Source organism: Myotis daubentonii, chromosome 17 (genome assembly GCF_963259705.1).
Source record: "Myotis daubentonii chromosome 17, mMyoDau2.1, whole genome shotgun sequence".
Taxonomy (NCBI): domain Eukaryota; kingdom Metazoa; phylum Chordata; class Mammalia; order Chiroptera; family Vespertilionidae; genus Myotis; species Myotis daubentonii.
The window spans coordinates 54,303,525-54,322,322 of record NC_081856.1 but is presented as its reverse complement, the minus strand read 5'-3'; the positions used below and the strand labels follow the sequence as shown (position 1 = coordinate 54,322,322).

At 61.5% G+C, this 18,798-nt stretch overlaps 2 protein-coding genes across 22 annotated transcripts in view; one reads left to right on the top strand and one right to left on the bottom strand.

Moving 5' to 3' along the window:
• Positions 1–7,302, top strand: part of PLEC (plectin) — a 57,099-nt gene extending 49,797 nt beyond the window's left edge. For all 20 annotated transcript variants that reach the window (XM_059672507.1, XM_059672524.1, XM_059672506.1 and 17 more), the window contains one exon: positions 21–7,302. In XM_059672507.1, coding sequence (XP_059528490.1) covers positions 21–6,248 — 6,228 coding nt within the window. In that variant the 3' untranslated portion in view covers positions 6,249–7,302. The remainder of the gene's footprint in view (positions 1–20) is intronic.
• The window catches only part of GPAA1 (glycosylphosphatidylinositol anchor attachment 1), a 139,664-nt gene that overhangs the window by 112,426 nt on the left and 8,440 nt on the right, over positions 1–18,798 (bottom strand). The window lies entirely within an intron of this gene.

Here is an 18,798-nt window from a genome sequence, read left to right as displayed (position 1 = left end):
AACCCCCTCTCCCTCCGCAGATGCAGACGGTGCAGCAGGAGCAGCTGCTGCAGGAGACCCAGGCCCTGCAGCAGACCTACCTCTCGGAGAAGGACAGCCTGCTGCAGCGGGAGCACCTCATCGAGCAGGAGAAGGCCGAGCTGGAGCGGCTGTTCCGGGACGAGGTGGCCAAGGCGGAGACGCTGCGGGAGGAGCAGCAGCGGCAGCAGCAGCAGATGGAGCAGGAGAAGCAGCAGCTGGTGGCCAGCATGGAGGAGGCCCGGCGGCGGCAGCGCGAGGCCGAGGAGGGCGTGCGGCGCAAGCAGGAGGAGCTGCAGCGCCTGGAGCAGCAGCGGCAGGCGCAGGAGAAGCTGCTGGCCGAGGAGAACCGGAAGCTGCGGGAGCGGCTGCAGCGGCTGGAGGAGGAGCACCGGGCCGCGCTGGCCCACTCCCAGGAGATGGTGGCCTCGCAGGCCGCGGCCGCCAAGACCCTGCCCAACGGCCGGGAGGCGCCCGACGGCCCGGCCGCGGAGGCGGAGCCCGAGTTCGCCTTTGACGGGCTGCGGCGGAAGGTGCCGGCCCAGCGGCTGCAGGACGTGGGCATCCTGCGCCCCGAGGAGCTGCAGCGGCTGGCGCAGGGCCGCACCACGGTGGCCGAGCTGGCCCAGCGGGAGGACGTGCGCCGCTACCTGCAGGGCCGCAGCAGCATTGCCGGCCTGCTGCTGGAGCCCGCCCGCGAGAAGCTGAGCGTGTACGCGGCCCTGCAGAGGCAGCTGCTGAGCCCGGGCACCGCCCTCATCCTGCTGGAGGCCCAGGCGGCCTCGGGCTTCCTCCTCGACCCCGTGCGCAACCGGCGGCTGACGGTCAACGAGGCCGTGAAGGAGGGCCTGGTGGGCCCCGAGCTGCACCACAAGCTGCTGTCGGCCGAGCGGGCGGTCACCGGCTACAAGGACCCCTACACCGGGGAGCAGATCTCCCTCTTCCAGGCCATGAAGAAAGACCTGATCGTCCGGGACCACGGCATCCGCCTGCTGGAGGCCCAGATCGCCACGGGCGGCATCATCGACCCCGTGCACAGCCACCGCGTGCCCGTGGAGGTGGCCTACCAGCGCGGCTACTTCGACGAGGAGATGAACCGCGTCCTGGCCGACCCCAGCGACGACACCAAGGGCTTCTTTGACCCCAACACGCACGAGAACCTCACCTACCTGCAGCTGCTGGAGCGCTGCGTGGAGGACCCCGAGACCGGCCTGCGCCTGCTGCCGCTCACCGATCAGGCTGCCAAGGGCGGCGAGCTGGTCTACACCGACTCGGAGGCCCGGGACGTGTTCAAGAAAGCCACCATCTCGGCCCCGTTCGGCAGCTTCCAGGGCCGGACGGTCACCATCTGGGAGATCATCAACTCCGAGTACTTCACGGCCGAGCAGCGGCGGGACCTGCTCCGCCAGTTCCGCACGGGCAAGGTCACCGTGGAGAAGATCATCAAGATCATCATCACCGTGGTCGAGGAGCACGAGCAGAAGGGACAGCTGTGCTTCGAGGGCCTGCGCGCCCTGGTCCCCGCCGCCGAGCTGCTGGAGAGCAGGGTCATCAACCGCGACCTCTTCCGCCAGCTGCAGCAGGGCGAGCGCTCGGTGCGCGAGGTCGCGGAGCTGGACGCCGTGCGGCAGGCCCTGCGGGGCAGCGACGTCATCGCGGGCGTGTGGCTGGAAGAGGCGGGGCAGAAGATGAGCCTCTACGAGGCCCTGAAGAGAGACCTGCTGCAGCCGGAGGCGGCCGTGGCCCTGCTGGAGGCGCAGGCCGGCACCGGGCACATCATCGACCCCGCCACCAGCGCCCGGCTGACCGTGGACGAGGCCGTGCGCGCCAGCCTGGTGGGGCCCGAGCTGCACGAGAAGCTGCTGTCAGCCGAGAAGGCCGTGACGGGCTACAAGGACCCGTACTCGGGGCAGAGCGTCTCCCTGTTCCAGGCCCTGAAGAAGGGCCTCATCCCCAGGGAGCAGGGCCTCCGTCTGCTGGACGCCCAGCTGTCCACGGGCGGCATCGTGGACCCCAGCAAGAGCCACCGCGTGCCCCTGGACGTGGCCTACACCCGGGGCTTCCTGGACAAGGACACCCGCAAAACCCTGAAAGGGTCCAGGGACGAGGCCAAGACCTACGTCGACCCCCGGACGCGGGAGCCGGCCACCTACGGCCAGCTGCAGCAGCAGTGCCGGCCCGACCCGCTGACAGGGCTGAGCCTGCTGCCGCTCTCGGAGGAGGCCGCCCGGGCCCGGCGGGACGAGCTCTACTCCGAGCCCCAGGCCCGCGAGGCCTTCGAGAAGGCCACGGTCGAGGTCCCCGCGGGCAGCCTCCAGGGCCGGACGGTGACGGTCTGGGAGCTCATCCACTCCGAGTACTTCACGGAGGAGCAGCGGCGGGAGCTGCTGCAGCAGTACCGCACGGGCAGGGTCACCGTGGACAAGATCCTCAAGATCGTCGTCACCATCGTGGAGGAGGTGGAGACCGTGCGGCGGGAGCGGCTCTCCTTCAGCGGCCTCCGCGCCCCGGTGCCGGCCAGCGAGCTCCTGGCCTCCGGGGTGCTCAGCCAGGCCCAGTTTGAGCAGCTCCGGGACGGCAGGACGTCGGTCAGGGACCTGTCGGAGGTGGACTCGGTGCGGACGCTCCTCCAGGGGAGCGGCTGCCTCGCCGGCGTCTACCTGGAGGGCTCCAAGGAGAAGGTGACCATCTACGAGGCCATGCGGCGCGGCCTGCTCAGGCCCAGCACGGCCACGCTCCTGCTCGAGGCCCAGGCGGCCACCGGCTTCCTGGTGGACCCCGTGCGGAACCAGCGGCTGTACGTGCACGAGGCCGTGAAGGCGGGCGTCGTGGGCCCCGAGCTGCACGAGAAGCTGCTGTCTGCCGAGAAGGCCGTGACGGGCTACAAGGACCCCTACTCGGGCAGCACCATCTCCCTCTTCCAGGCCATGAAGAAGGGCCTGGTCCTCCGGGAGCACGGCATCCGCCTGCTGGAGGCCCAGATCGCCACGGGCGGCATCATCGACCCCGTGCACAGCCACCGGCTGCCCGTGGAGGTGGCCTACCAGCGCGGCTACTTCGACGAGGAGATGAACCGCGTCCTGGCCGACCCCAGCGACGACACCAAGGGCTTCTTCGACCCCAACACGCACGAGAACCTCACCTACCTGCAGCTGCTGGAGCGCTGCGTGCGCGACCCCGAGACCGGCCTGCGCCTGCTGCCGCTGAAGGGGGCGGAGAAGGTGGAGGTGGTGGAGACCACACAGGTGTACACGGAGGAGGAGACCCGGAAGGCCTTCGAGGAGACGCAGATTGAAATCCCGGGCGGCGGCGGCGGCGGCGGCGCCGGTGGCTCCACCATGTCGCTGTGGGAGGTGATGCAGTCGGACCTGATCCCCGAGGAGCAGCGGACCCAGCTGATGGCCGACTTCCAGGCCGGCCGGGTGACCAAGGAGCGCATGATCATCATCATCATCGAGATCATCGAGAAGACGGAGATCATCCGCCAGCAGAACCTGGCCTCCTACGACTACGTGCGCCGCCGGCTCACGGCCGAGGACCTGTACGAGGCGCGCATCATCTCCCGCGAGGCCTGCCGCCTGCTCCGGGAAGGCACCAAGAGCCTGCGCGAGGTGCTCGAGGCCGAGTCCGCCTGGCGCTTCCTCTACGGCACAGGCTGCGTGGCCGGCGTGTACCTGCCCGGCTCCCAGCAGACGCTGACCGTCTACCAGGCCCTCAAGAAGGGGCTGCTGAGCGCCGAGGCGGCCCGCCTGCTGCTGGAGGCCCAGGCGGCCACGGGCTTCCTGCTGGACCCCCTGAAGGGCGAGCGGCTGACGGTGGACGAGGCCGTGCGGAAGGGGCTGGTGGGGCCCGAGCTGCACGACCGGCTGCTGTCGGCCGAGCGGGCCGTGACCGGCTACCGTGACCCCTACACGGAGCAGCTCATCTCGCTCTTCCAGGCCATGAAGAAGGACCTGATCCCGGCCGAGGAGGCCCTGCGGCTGCTGGACGCCCAGCTGGCGACGGGCGGCGTCGTGGACCCGCGGCTCGGCTTCCACCTGCCGCTGGAGGTGGCCTACCAGCGCGGCTACCTCAACAAGGACACGCACGACCGGCTGTCGGAGCCCAGCGAGGTACGCGCCTACCTGGACCCCTCCACGGACGAGCGCCTCAGCTACACGCAGCTGCTCCGGCGCTGCCGCCGCGACGACAGCAGCGGCCAGCTGCTCCTGCCGCTCTCGGACGCCCGCAAGCTGACCTTCCAAGGGCTGCGCAAGCAGATCACCGTGGAGGAGCTGGTGCGCTCGCGGGTCATGGACGAGGCCACGGCGCGGCGGCTGCAGGACGGCCTGGCCTCCGTGGAGGAGGTCACCAAGACCCTGCAGAAGTTCCTCGAGGGCACCAGCTGCATCGCCGGCGTGCTGGTCGACGCCACCAAGGAGCGCCTGTCGGTGTACCAGGCCATGAAGAAGGGCATCATCCGCCCGGGCACGGCCTTCGAGCTCCTGGAGGCGCAGGCGGCCACCGGCTACGTCATCGACCCCATCAAGGGGCTCAAGCTGACCGTGGAGGAGGCCGTGCGCATGGGCATCGTGGGCCCCGAGTTCAAGGACAAGCTGCTGGCGGCCGAGCGGGCGGTCACCGGCTACAGGGACCCCTACACCGGGAAGCTCATCTCCCTCTTCCAGGCCATGAAGAAGGGCCTCATCCTGAAGGACCACGGCATCCGCCTGCTGGAGGCCCAGATCGCCACGGGCGGCATCATCGACCCCGAGGAGAGCCACCGGCTGCCCGTGGAGGTGGCCTACCAGCGCGGCCTCTTCGACGAGGAGATGAACGAGATCCTGGCCGACCCCTCGGACGACACCAAGGGCTTCTTCGACCCCAACACGGAGGAGAACCTCACGTACCTGCAGCTGATGGAGCGCTGCGTGCCCGACCCGCAGACCGGCCTGCGCCTGCTGCCGCTGAAGGAGAAGAAGCGGGAGCGGAAGACGTCCTCCAAGTCCTCGGTGCGGAAGCGCCGCGTGGTCATCGTGGACCCCGAGACGGGCAAGGAGATGTCGGTGAACGAGGCCTACCGCAAGGGCCTCATCGACCACCAGACGTACCTGGAGCTGTCGGAGCAGGAGTGCGAGTGGGAGGAGATCACCATCTCCTCCTCGGACGGCGTGGTCAAGTCCGTGATCATCGACCGCCGCTCCGGCCGCCAGTACGACATCGACGAGGCCATCGCCAAGAACCTCATCGACCGCTCCGTGCTGGACCAGTACCGCGCCGGCACGCTCTCCATCACCGAGTTCGCCGACATGCTCTCGGGCAACGCCGGCGGCTTCCGCTCCCGCTCGTCCTCCGTGGGGTCCTCCTCCTCCTACCCCATCAGCCCGGCCGCCTCCAGGACCCAGCTGGCCTCCTGGTCCGACCCCACCGAGGAGACGGGCCCCGTGGCCGGCATCCTGGACACGGAGACGCTGGAGAAGGTGTCCATCACGGAGGCCATGCACCGCAACCTGGTGGACAACATCACGGGGCAGCGGCTGCTCGAGGCGCAGGCCTGCACCGGCGGCATCATCGACCCCGGCACCGGCGAGCGCTTCCCCGTCGCCGACGCCGTCGGCAAGGGCCTGGTGGACAAGGTCATGGTGGACCGCATCAACCTGGCCCAGAAGGCCTTCCACGGCTTCGAGGACCCGCGCACCAAGACCAAGATGTCGGCCGCCCAGGCCCTGAAGAAGGGCTGGCTGTACTACGAGGCCGGCCAGCGCTTCCTGGAGGTGCAGTACCTGACGGGCGGCCTGATCGAGCCCGACGCGCCCGGCCGCGTGCCCCTGGACGAGGCGCTGCAGCGCGGCACCGTGGACGCCCGCACGGCCCAGAAACTGCGGGACGTGGGCGCCCACTCCAAGTACCTCACCTGCCCCAAGACGAAGCTCAAGATCTCCTACAAGGACGCGCTGGACCGCAGCATGGTGGAGGAGGGCACGGGGCTGCGGCTGCTGGAGGCGGCCGCCCAGTCCAGCAAGGGCTACTACAGCCCCTACAGCGTCAGCGGCTCCGGCTCCACCGCCGGCTCCCGCGCCGGCTCCCGCACCGGCTCCCGCGCCGGCTCCCGCCGGGGCAGCTTCGACGCCACCGGCTCCGGCTTCTCCATGACCTTCTCCTCCTCCTCCTACTCCTCCTCCGGCTATGGCCGCCGCTACGCCTCAGGGCCCGCCACCTCCCTGGGGGGCCCCGAGTCCGCCACGGCCTGACGCCCCCCCCCCTCGCCCCCCCCCACCCCGCTCTGCATGTGGCCAGGCTCCCTGCCAGGCGCTGAGTCTTACTTTCTGTAACGTTTAAAGGTGTCTTCCTCCAAGCGGTGCCTCAAGTTTAACCAAAAAGACCAGACTAACGTGAATGTGCGTGCCGTCCAGGCAGCCCTGTGTCTTGGGGGACAGGGCTGGTCTACCCCACTGACCACCCCCCGACCCTTCTTCTCTACCTGCCACTCACCACAGCCAGGTGCCTTGCCGGGTCCAGGGCCCCCCAGCCCAGCCCTCCGGTCTCCCCAGGGAGGTCCCCCCACCCTGTAGGCCGGCCCCGCCCAACGACCAACCAGCCACCAGTCCTGGCTGCTCGGGGCAGGGGGCACCCGTCCCTGGCAGAGCCCCTGGGGCTGGCGTTTTCTCATCTGGTCCAGGACTGACCTGCTGTCTCAGTGGGCCTTGGGGGGAGGGAGCGGGTCCTGTGTCAGCCGTCTCTTCCAGTCTGTCCAGAGCAGCCCCTTCCCCACGGGAAGATGAGGGTCCAGCCTGCAGGGCCAGCTGCCTGGGCTCTGCCCCCAGCCCCGGCCCCCAGCCCCCGACCCCTCTCCTGAGACCCCAGGCCTCTGGCTTCTGCCTTCAGCCTCTGCTCCTAGAAAGTGCCTTCTGTGTTCTCCTCGCACACCCGGCCCCAAGGGCCCCGGCCTGGGGCGAGACGGGGCTTCTGCGGGCTCTTTTCTCCGGGCCCGTGGCTCCTGGGCCTCGAGTCCTGCCTAGGGTGCTGTCCGCCCGCCCGCCTCTCCGGGAGCTCAGCCCCGCGCTGGGCCCGGGGATGCTGGATGGACTGTCGGCGCTGACTCAGCAGCCCAGCCGGGCCCACCCTCCTCTGCCCAGCCCCGGCCTCGGGGCACCCCCCCCCACCCTCCGACTCAGCTTTGCATGTTCCACTAACCCGGGTGGGCGGTGGGGGAGGCGCCAGGCTTCCGGCTGCCTCAGGGCAGAACACTAACCTGACCACGGGCGGGCCTGCGGCGCCCACCCCAATAAAAGCAATTCCACCTCCTGTGGGTCTCGCCTCTCTTTTGTCCTGGGGTCGGGTGTGTGTTGGGGTGCAGGGGGCGCCGCAGGCCTCGGCTCAGAGCTTGGCCCCTGCACTCTGGCCCGGGGTTTGGAGCCGGGCTTTGGCCAAGACGCGGCCCTGGGGTCACATCTCGGGCAGGAGAAACCCAGACTGAACCGCCCTGAGCAGGAGACAAGGTGAGGGCCAGGGCAGGGGCCGGGCCAGCTCCTGCGCGTTCCTGCCCTGCTGGCCCTCCAGGGGGGACGCCCCACTGCTTAGCCCCTTAGCTGGGTGCACGGTTGGCACTTACTCCAAGGGGGTGTCACCTGACCCTGTACCGGTTGGCCAACCCCCCCCCCTCCCCCGCCTGGAGGTAAGTCGGTCCCTGTCCGCCAAGGGGACCTGCTGGGAAGGATGCGGTCGAGAGCCCCAGTGGCCAGCACCCTGGCCCCTCACCTTCCGATTATTCCAGCGTCGGCAGGACTCTTCCTGGGAAAACTTACAAGAGCGGAGCCGCTGGCCTGAGGCACCACGGATGTTCACCTGCTGTGCCCCGGGCGGGCCATGACCGGACACTCGCCCTGGGTCTGGGTGCTGGTGGCCGCACCCCTGGCGGGCTCTGCACTCCGTGACCACTTACAGCTGGCATGGCGGCACTGGATGCCCCGGGCAGCAGCTGCCTCTGCCAGGGCGGCGGCCGCTCGGCCTGTGGCCCCCTGGACAGGAGGCACCACGGTGGCAGCCGCCGCTGTGAGTTGAGTGAGACACGCTCTCACTGTGTCCCGGGCGGCAGTGTTCTCCTCCTCGAATTAGAACTGTTGTTTTTTCAGGTGGTTTCATTTTTATTTGTTTTTATTTTATTTTTATGTTTTTGATCTGAGAGAGGAAGGGAGGGGGAGAGAGAGAAACATCAGTGATGAGAGAATCATTGATGGGCTGCCTCCTGCACGCCCCACACTGGGGACCGAGCCCGCAACCCTGGCCCGTGCCCCGACCGGGAACCGAACCGTGACCACTTGGTTCCTGGGTTGACACTCAACTGCTGAGCCGCACGGCCGGGCAGGATGGCTGTGTTCCGACAGCCCAAGGTCACAGGGGCAAGAAACCCCTGTCCCGTGTGCACAGGGGTCCTAGTGTCGGGCCGCTCACCTCCCACTCCCTGGTTCCTGTCTCCTAGAGCCACGACTCAGGGTAGCACCCACGGCCTAAGAGACAGTGCTGTGGTCCTACGGGACGCCCCCTTTTTAAGAGCCGCCCAGCCTTCTGCCAGCTGCTGCTGGGCAAGGCGTCCCGTGGTCCCAGGCCCCATGCTGCACCCCTCGCTGTGAGCGGGTCTGTTTTGCAGGAACCCACACTGTAGACTGAGGCATCGAGCCTGGAGCACTCAATTTCCCGCTGAGCTGCTGGTCGGGGTGTCTCTGGGGCCCCTGGAAGGCTGATGGGCTGGGCTGGGAGAGGGAGCTGTGCAGTCAGCCCGTGCACCTGGGCTGCCCTGGTCGTGCCCGGGTTCAAGTCATCGGCCGTGGGTGGCTCAGTGCTGCCAGTGCATGTGGGCATGGGACATGAGCGAAAACTCCGTGTCCACCCTGCAACCCTCTCCAGGCAGTGCAGTCCTGCCCCTCAGGTTCTGACCAACCAGCCAGACCATTTCCCCAGGTGACTGAGTCCACATGAGCCCGGCCGAGGGCCCCGCTCCTGTCCACACAGATGACCCAGGGCTTCACAATACACAAGGCCCAAGGCCATAGCACTCAAGGGGATGGACAAATCCACAATTACAGGCTGCAGGGCCCCATCCTCAGTGCCTATCGGAACCAAGAGACGTGAAACCAGTGAGGTATTGGGGTCTTGAGCGACACTGCAAGCAGCCTGGCCTCATGGACATCACAGAACACTCCACCGTGTTAGCAGAACATGTTCTTTCCAGTGCACATGGAACACTTGTTAACATATGTTCTGGGCCATAAAATTAGACTCGACAGGTTTGAAAGGATTCAGACATTGACAGCATGTTGTCTGATACAATGAAATTAATTTAGAAGTGAAGAGAAAAAAAAATACGGAAATTCCCCAAATATTAGTAAACTAAATAATAGCTTCTAAATAATTGGGGGAATTAGTATTTCGAACTGAATAAAAATTTTTAAGATATTCAAGTTTGAGAGATGCAGCTAAAGCAGTACTTAGGGAGAAATTCGTAGCATTAAGTGCCTTTGTTAGAAAAGGAGACAGGAGGTCTTGAAGCATTGACCTCAGCTGCTACCTTAAGAAACTAGAAAAAGAAGAGAAAGCTCAAAGTAAGAGAATGGGGATTAGGAAGATCAGAGCAGGAATCAATGAAATGGAAAACAAAACAGGAATAGAGGGGAACCAAGGAAACTGACCGCTGGGTTTTGCGGCAATAACATTAGTAAACCTAGTGAAACAGAAAAGAGAAGTTGAAAACCACCAATATCAGGAAGGAGGGGCGAGACAGCAGCACAGGTGGTAAAGATAAACGGAATGTTATGAACAACTTTCTGTCAATAAACTCGACAACCGAGATGAAAAAGACACATTTCTTACAAAACAAAGACGGCCAGATCTCACCCAGAAAGACCCGGGCGACCTGAACAGCCCTGTATCTATGACAGAAGAATTTGTCGTTTAAAATCCTTCCCACAAAACAAGCACCAGGCCCAGATGATTTCACTGGGGAATTCTACCAAATACATAAGGAAAAAATAGTACCAATTCTACACAAACTTCCCAGAAAATTGAAGCGAAGGGAACTAACTTGATAAAGGGCATTTATGAAAAAACCTACAGCCAATAGCATCTTTAATGATTAAAGACCCGAAGGTCGCAGAAAGGGAACCATTGTATCAGAAGTTATAGCCAGTGTCCATAAGGGTAAAAAGTGATCTATATAAAGAGCCAGGGTCATAATGACCGATTAAGACCGAAGGCTCCACAGACCAGAAGTCAGTCCTGGGTTGCCGTGGCGACCCAGCACTGACTGCCTAGGGGGCTGCGGGTCAGGCCTGGAGAGAGGCCTGCAGAGAGAGGCAGGGTCTCATCCGTAGCCTCTGGGGCAGCCGTTGATCAGAACTTGCTGCTCTTTCTCTCCCGGCCTGGCCAACAGTCGCCTCCATTTCTCTCCAGGCCTCCACTCTGGCTGCTGATCAGCCCCGCCTTCCTGATCAGGCCCCATTGATAGGCCCAGAGACGCTGACTGGCATAGGAACTGACCAATCAGAACCAAATCTGGGTCATCTGTGAGGAGCCAATGGCTGCCTAGGAGGCGGAGCTTTTGATGCTGACTGGCATAGAAACTGACCAATCAGGACCAAATTGGCCTGCAGAGGAGGGCAGTTAGGGGTGATCAGGCCAGCAGGGGAGAGCAGTTGGGGGTGAGATCTGGACAGCAAGGGAGGGCAGTTAGGGGTGACCAGGAAGGCAGGCAGAGAAGTTAGGGGTGATCAGGCAGGCAGGCAGGTGAGTGGTTAGGAGCCAGCGGTCCCAGATTGTGAGAGGGGTGTCTGCCTAAGCAACTGTTACGGTGGAACAACCACCATGACCGGTTGCTATGCTGCACACTGACCACCAGGGGGCAGATGCTCAACACAGGAGCTGCCTCCTGGTGGTCAGTGCGGTCCCATGGGGAGAGCACTGCTCAGCCAGAAGCTGGGCTCACGGCTGGCGAGCACAGCAGCAATGGCGGGAGCCTCTCCTGCCTCCGCGACAGAGCTAAGGAGCAGTGAGCCAAGTGGTAAGGAGCGAGCAGGCGGGCGGTAAGGAGCAAGGGACCCGGATTGTGAGAGGGATGTGTGACTGCTGGCTTAGGCCCAATCCCTGGGGACATCGGGCCTAAGCCGGCAGGCGGACATCCCCCAAGGGGTCCCAGATTATGAGAGGGTGCAGGCTGGGCTGAGGGACCCCTCCCCCTGCATGAATTTTGTGCACCAGGCCTCTAGTAATAAGAGTAAAATGCTTCCATCTTGGAAAGGAAGAAGTTAATTGTCTTTATTCACCAAGGACATGACCATCTGTGTAGAAAAACCTAACAGATTCTACAAAAAAGCTGGTAGACCGGCCAAATGAGGTTAGCGAGATTGTGGGACACAAGATCAAGATACAAAAGGCGCCTTGACCGGTTTGGCTCAGTGGATGGAGCGTCAGCCTGCAGACTGAAAGGTCCCAGGTTCGATTCTGGTCAAGGACATGTACCTTGGTTGCAGGCACATCCCCAGTACGGAGTGTGCAGGAGGCGGCTGATCGATGTTTCTCTCTCATCGATGTTTCTAACTCTCTATCCCTCTCCCTTCCTCTCTGTAAAAAAATCAATAAAAAAAAAAAAAAAGATACAAAAGGCCATTGTACTACATTGCAACAGCGAACAATCAGAAACTGACATTTCAAAGGTCATTTTTAAAGAGCCTCAGAAATATGAAGTACTTACGGACAATCTGACAAAACTGTGCAGGACTTGAGCACCGAGGCCAGAGCATGGCGGGGGGATATTAAACACCGCAATTAGATCAGTGGGCCCACACCCCAAATGTGTGATCATACTAACCGATGTCACCCCAAAAATTTAACGTTAAAAAGGGGGAAAAATCAAATCAGTGGAGAGACCGCGACCTTGTTCACGGGTCAGAAAACTCAGTTCGGTCGAGATACTCTCCCCAAATCGAACGATAGCTTCAATGCAACTCAATCAAAACCCCAGCAGGTTTGGGTTTTTTTTAGAAATTGACAAGCTGATCTAACGTTAATGGGGAGGCCTTGACCAGGCCGCTCAGGCGGGTGGAGCGTCGTCCCCATACACCACGCGTCGGGTTCGAGCCCCAGTCAGGGCCGGCCGACGATGCCGGGAGGTGGAGCAGCAGACAGATGTTTTTCTCTCTCTAAAGTCAACATATGACTTTTGAGGGGAAAGAGAAAGAAAAAGGAACTCGGTGTGACTATAATCGTCATCTGAAACTCAGAAAACATCTCAAAGAAAACATGAGAAAAATCTTTATAATTTTAGGTTAAACACAATACCAAACGCATGGGCCGCAGAAGAGACTATTGCTAAGCTAGACCCCATGGAGGTTAAGAACTTATGCTCTTCAAAAAACACTGAGGATTAAAAAAAACCCTCAAAAAAGCAAGCCACCGACGGGGCAACGATACTTGGAAACCACATAACGAGTAAAATGAGCAAACTCGTACCCAGACGATGCAAATAACTCTCAACCCCCAGTAACAGAAAACGGCTCAGTGTGAAACGGGGGGACGTTCTGAACAGACGCTCCGCAGGGGAGACGCGTGGCCGGTGCGCCCGCAGCACGTGGGAAGACGCTCAGATTCACGCGTCAGCAGGGAAACCGATCGAAGCCGCACGGGGCCCGGCCGGGGGGCTCAGGGGTGGAGCGTGACCGACGAACCAGGAGGTCAGGGTTTGATTCCCGGTCGGGGCACACGCCCAGGTTGGGGGCTCCATCCCCAGTGGGGAGCGTGCAGGAGGCAGCCGGTCCATGATTCTCTCCCATCATGGATGTTTCTCTCTCTCCCTCTCCCTTCCTCTCTGACGTCAATAAAAGTATATTTTAAAAATGTTACTTTTTAAAAACCCCCAGTGAGAGAGCAGGGCACACCCACTGGACACCTGACGCGAGAAGGACTGACCGCGTCCCAGGTCACTTTAGACAAGACGTTGGCAGCGGCCCGGGACGAGCCCTCGGGGGACACGGCAGGAGACACGGCAGGGGGCCCTCTAGCGACGGCTCTCGCAGCGGCGAGTGTAAGAGCCTGTGACTGGAGAGCAACCCCACATCCCGCGCTGGCGGGTGACAGAGGGGCACAGTCATGCGGGGCGGGGGGGGGGGGGGGGGGGACAGAGAAACGGGCAGCGGAACCGACTGAGCGACGGAGGAGGAGCTGTGTGCTCGCAGCAACGCTGACGGATCTCAGAAGAGTGAGTGAAAGAACCGGATTTAAAAAGCAGGTTCTGTCGGGCCCATTTACCTAAAATTCTGGAAAGCAGGGGCCGAAAGCAGATCCCTGGCTCCCTGGGGGGCGGGCGGCGCTGGGGGGGGGGGAGGTGGAACTTGCGGAGGCCATGGTTTCCGGGTATAAACCTAAGTCGACACTCATTTACAAGCAACCCCCACGGCCCAGCATTTTCACAAACCGGTTCCGTCCCGAGAACGCCGTCCCCGTGGGCACCAGGCCCCGTGGCCAGTGCTTGGACGGAGGTCACGTAGGGAGGTCATCGCGGAGCCCACGTCCCCGCCACCCCGTGCGAGGCACACGCCGGGTCCGCGGACGCCGAGATGAAACGGGAAGCAAAGGCGACAGCAAGACGCGGGCCTGAGTGGCCAGGAAAGCGCCGGGCGACCTGAGTCACGGCATTCCATGCCTTCGTGTTTTCCCGGCGGAGGACGGAGACTTTTTCATTATTATGATTTTTTAATCCTCACCGAGGATATTTTTCCATTGATCTTTTAGAGAGAGTGGAAGGGAGAGGGAAACCCCTCGATGAGTTGCCTCCTGCACGCGCCCTGACCAGGGCCTGGGCCGGGGAGGAGCCTGCAACCAACCGAGGTGCGTGCCCTTGACCGGAATCGGACCCCGGACCCTGCGGTCCGCAGGCCGACGCTCTACCCACTGAGCCACACCGGCTGGGCGAGGCCGGAGGGTCTGATTGGCTCTGGGCTTGTTAAGTGCTCGTGTTAACACCGTGAGCGCAGCCATGAAAGGCATGGAAACACTGTCTGCTGGCGGGGGGGCCCTGACGGGAAACAGGGCCGGGCGGCCAGCTGAACAAAGGAGTCATTTAGGGAGCGGCCGGGAGGGCGATCTGCTCGGGAGCCGCGGGCGGGGGAGTTCCAAGGGCGTTGTGTTGTTTTCATTGTGATAATCCTCATCTGAGGATATTTTCCCACTGATTTTAGAGAGAGAGGAAGGGAGAGGGAAAGACAGAGGGAAGCATCGATGCGAGAGAAACACATGGATGGGTTGGCTCCTGCATGAGCCCGACCAGGGCCCGGGCTGGGGAGGAGCCAGCAACCGAGGTGCGTGCCCTCGACCGGAATCGAGCCCGGGACCTTTGGGTCCGCAGGCCGATGCTCTGTCCACTGAGCCGCACCGGCCGGGGCTCCAAGGGCGTTTTGCCTGCTATTTATTTGCCTGGTTCTGTAAAGTCCCCGGTTGATAACTTAATATTACAGATTTTATTGTCAGAACAGCTGACCCCGGCCAGGAACACACGAGTGCTGGCCGGTGGGGGCCGGAGCCCCCGGGACACATGGGCGTCCATGGCTCAGGGAACAGGCTGTGCAGTCCCCTGGCATAAAGCCCCGGCCCCGTGGGTTCCGTGCTCACTGTGGCCACGGGCCCGGCCCCGGGCGGGGAGCCCGTGGGCTGGAGCAGCTTCCACACCCACTTGGCCCCACACCCATCCCCCGAGGGTCTCTCGGAGTCGGTCTGCCGCCCGTGGGTGGTGCCTCTTTGGTGGCACTGACGTGCCCAGTGTCCACAGCTCTGGGTCCTGCCCCGGAGCTCTCACCCTCATCTCGTGTGCCCTCCAGGTCCAGGACCAGCAGGTGGGCCTCCCTGTTTGCCCGGAGCCTCGCCTGACTCCAGCTGACCCCCCATTCGGTCGACCTCAGCTCCCAGCAGCCCCCACCCTGGAACCAGCTGCTCTGCGGGCACCGGGCTGCTGGGCGGGTGAAGAGGGGGGTCAGCGACAGCTCTCCGGCCAGGCAGAGGGGCTGCCCTCATTCACCTGCAGCCTCCGGCCGAGTGCAGGAGGCCCCCGGGGAGGCCTGGCCACGGGGTGTCTGTCCCCGGGCTCCAGGCCCCAAAGGTGTCTCGGCTCCTGTCTCTACCGGGTGTCAGCGGAAGTTCGTTTCACGGTGCAAGTACCCAGCATGCCTTCCAGCAGGGGCTGTGCTCTGCTCGCTGAGATTCAACAACCAAAGAGCCTGAGTTAGTGACGGGCAAAAGCGCGGCATTTCTCCAAAGAGATGCCAACCGCCAGGAGCCGGAACAGAAGCGCGGTGTGGCTGGTCACTCGGGAAACGGACAAAGCCAGCACCAGCGCTGTCCCCTCCGCCCATTGGGATGGCTACTGGTCATAAAGAGAGAGAGAGTTAAGTGCTGGCGAGGACATGAAGTAATTGGAACTCTTTCCACATAATAATCCACCCACCTACGGTCATACCAGCCACGATAAAGAAAAGGTTTGAATAAAATGTTATGAAGATGGCAGAGCGGTAGATGAATCAGCTGCCATCGCCAGCATTAAAAGCAAATTGCCACATACAGTCAAATAACTCCAAAAGCTCTGTAACAAAAATAAATCTCATGCAAAGCTGTTAAAATTAAATATCTTATTGCATGTGTACAGTAATAAACGTAAAAAACTTTTTTAATGTCAGAAATATTTATTTACTTATAATTTCCCTTATTGATTTCAGAGAGCAAGGGAGAGGGAGAGAAAGAGAGAAACATCCGTGATGAGAGAGAATCATTGGTCAGCTGCCTTCTGCACGCCCCACACTGGGGAATCGAACCCGCAACCCAGGCATGTGCCCTGACCAGAACTGAACCGGGACCCTTCAGTCCACAGGCCAACGCTCTATCCTCTGAGCCACCCTGGCCAGGGCTTTATTCTAATAATAGTGGCCGGTGAATGAAATTCATGCAGGGAGGGGGGCGATGTCCCTCAGCCCGGCCTGCACCCTCTCCAACCTGGGACATCCCTCTCCAACCTAGGACATCCCTCTCCAATCTGGGACATCCCTCTCCAATCTGGGACATCCCTCTCGCAATCCGGGACCGCTGGCTCCTAACTGCTCACCTACCTGCCTGCCAGGTCGCCCCTAACCATTCTGCCTGCTGGCCTGCTCGCCCCCAACTGCCCCCCTGCTGGTCTGCTCACCCCCAACTGCCCCCCCCCCCCGCCAGGCTGATCACCCCCAACTTCCCCCCTTGCTGGCCTGCTTGCCCCCAACTGGCCCCCCCTGCCGGCCTGATCACCCCCAAATGCTCCCCCACCCCCACCGGCCTGATCACCTCCAACTGCCCTCCCCTCCTGGCCTGATCGCCCCTAACCGCCTCTGCCTCGGCGCTGCCACCATGGCTTTGTCCGGACGGACGTCTGGAAGGTCTCCCGGAAGGTCTCCTGGTCTAATTAGCATATCACCCTTTTATTAGTAGAGATATTTTGACGATGGTTTCGCCCGCCCGTAAATGTGGCAAAGGTCGGGTTTTTATGAGAGTTCCCAGCAGAGGGCAGCACCGCGTCTTGTTCTAAGGAAAACCCGCGTCTCCCCAGCCGGGCGGGGCGGGTGGCGGTGGAGGGGCGGCTGCTCCGGAGGTGGAATCACCGTCCACAGAAATCAGGAAATTTGGGAAATTCTCAAACAGTGGCAGTTCAACAGCAGACCCGACATGGCCAGCGGGGCCCAGAGGACGCGTCCGGGGAGAGGAGAGAAGGCGGAAACGAATGAGAACAACGCACAGCCCGCCGGACCCGAGAGCTCGGGTGGGACCGGCCGGAGGCCTTTCACCTGGAAAAGCAGGCGAGGCCGCGCCCGGAGCAGAAACGGGAGCAAGAAAACAGCAGGAAGAGCCAGTGAGACCAAAGCGAATGGAAAACCCTCTGCCCGCCCTGGCTCCGCCTGGGACACGGCCCACAGGGGGCGCTGGAGGGGGAGCTGGTACTGAGCGTGTGCGTTTCCTGGGGCCCCGGGCCCGTGCGCTGTGACATAGCCATGCGTTCCAGGTCTCCAGTCCGTGTTCGGAAACTTTATTTGCTGTCTTTTCATATCACTTCATATTACTTTTTAACAATTTCTTAGTGATTTCTTCCTCAGTCCTTCAGCTGTCCTTTCGTTCTTTTATATTTTTCTTTCAAGATACAGAGGCAGCGCTGCCTCAGACAGATTGTCAAACTGCAGCGGGAAGGCCGGGGAGGGATGGGGGGCAGGAGGGAGGGGGGTAAGAGATCAACCGAAGGACTTGTGTGCATGCATATGAGCATAACCAATGGACATAAGACACTGGGGGGTAGGGGAGGCCAGGGGATTGTCAAGGGCGGGGGGGGGAAAAGGACACATATGTAATACCCTGTGTAATACCTTAACCAATAAAAAATAAATTAAAAAAATATATTTTTCTTTCATGGATGCCATGTTCTTTGGAAGCTTGTTTAGACCAAGTTCCTGGCCTGCTCGGCTTCCCCCGGGTGAACAGGAGTCACTTTCTGAATAAGAAGAATCATACGCCACGGGCGGGCAGCGGCTGTTAGAGACGCGTCGGTGGGGCGTGGCCAGGAAAGGGTTGGGAACCACTGAGCTAGACCGACCAAGGGAAAAACAGAGAAAACTAAAATTACTGAAATCCAACCTATTGTTAAGGTAAAAAACCCACTGAAACCTGTAAGGAATTTTTGTGAGTTTATTGGAGCCAAAGTGTGGACGTATGCCAGGAAGCAGAACCTCAGCGAATTGAGGTAGTGCTCCGGAGAATGGCGGGTGACATCTGTATTTATTCATCGAAATCCGAGGAGGGACGTAGGTGGGTCACATGAAATCCACTGGTGATAGACTAAGGAGGAGGGATAAGCAAAGGGGGAAACCCCTGGGATCGGATAAAAGTAAAATGATGGACACATGCTTAGGTGGGTGCAGGATCAATTAACATGATAATGGAGGAATTTGTGGCATCTGTCCTCACCCAGCACATTAGGTTGTGCCCCGAGGGCTCCGGAAAAAGGGAAGTTACACGTTACCCGGACATTTCAAGGACATGTTATCACAGATGCAAAAAGACAGACAGGCTCAGTGAAGGTAAGGGTTGACCTTGTCAGTGAAGATACCGGCCTAGGACGTGACTGCCCACCATCGCTGCTTTAGTTTTTAATTTCAGACCATCCTTTGTGGGGGCTTTAGGTCTGAGTTTGCAAGGCCGCCCGCAGGCCTCCCCTGAGCTGTCAGGTCAGCGTGTGGCCCCTTTTGTCCACACTATGAACCAGGAGGTCAGGGTTCGATTCCCATCAGGACACGTGCCCGGATGGCGGGCTGGATCCCCAGTAGGGGGTGCAGGAGGCGGCCATCCATGATTCTCTCTCGTCATGGATGTCCCTCTCCCTTCCTCTCTGAGATCAATAAACATCCATGAAAAGAAAGAAAAAAGGATGCCGGCTCCTCCCCCCCCCACCCCCCCAGGTGAGAGCGAGACAAAGAGGCCGGCTTTCACGTCTGTGCAACCTCGTCTGGAGGTCGCAGCCAGGCAGCCAGGCAGCGAGGCAGGGGGACGAACAGCCGGTCCCAGTGGGAGAGAGGGGCCCGCCTCTGCTTGCGGGTGGCGTGACCTCCAGACGAAAAGCCGAGAAAACGCCTGGAAGCCGCGGAGCTGAGACGCGAGCCCAGGGCGTCGGGATGCGGGCGGGCAGGGCAGTCAGCGCTGCCGCAGACACAGGAGCCCAGCGTCGAGACGGGACGTTTCACAAACTGGAAAAGA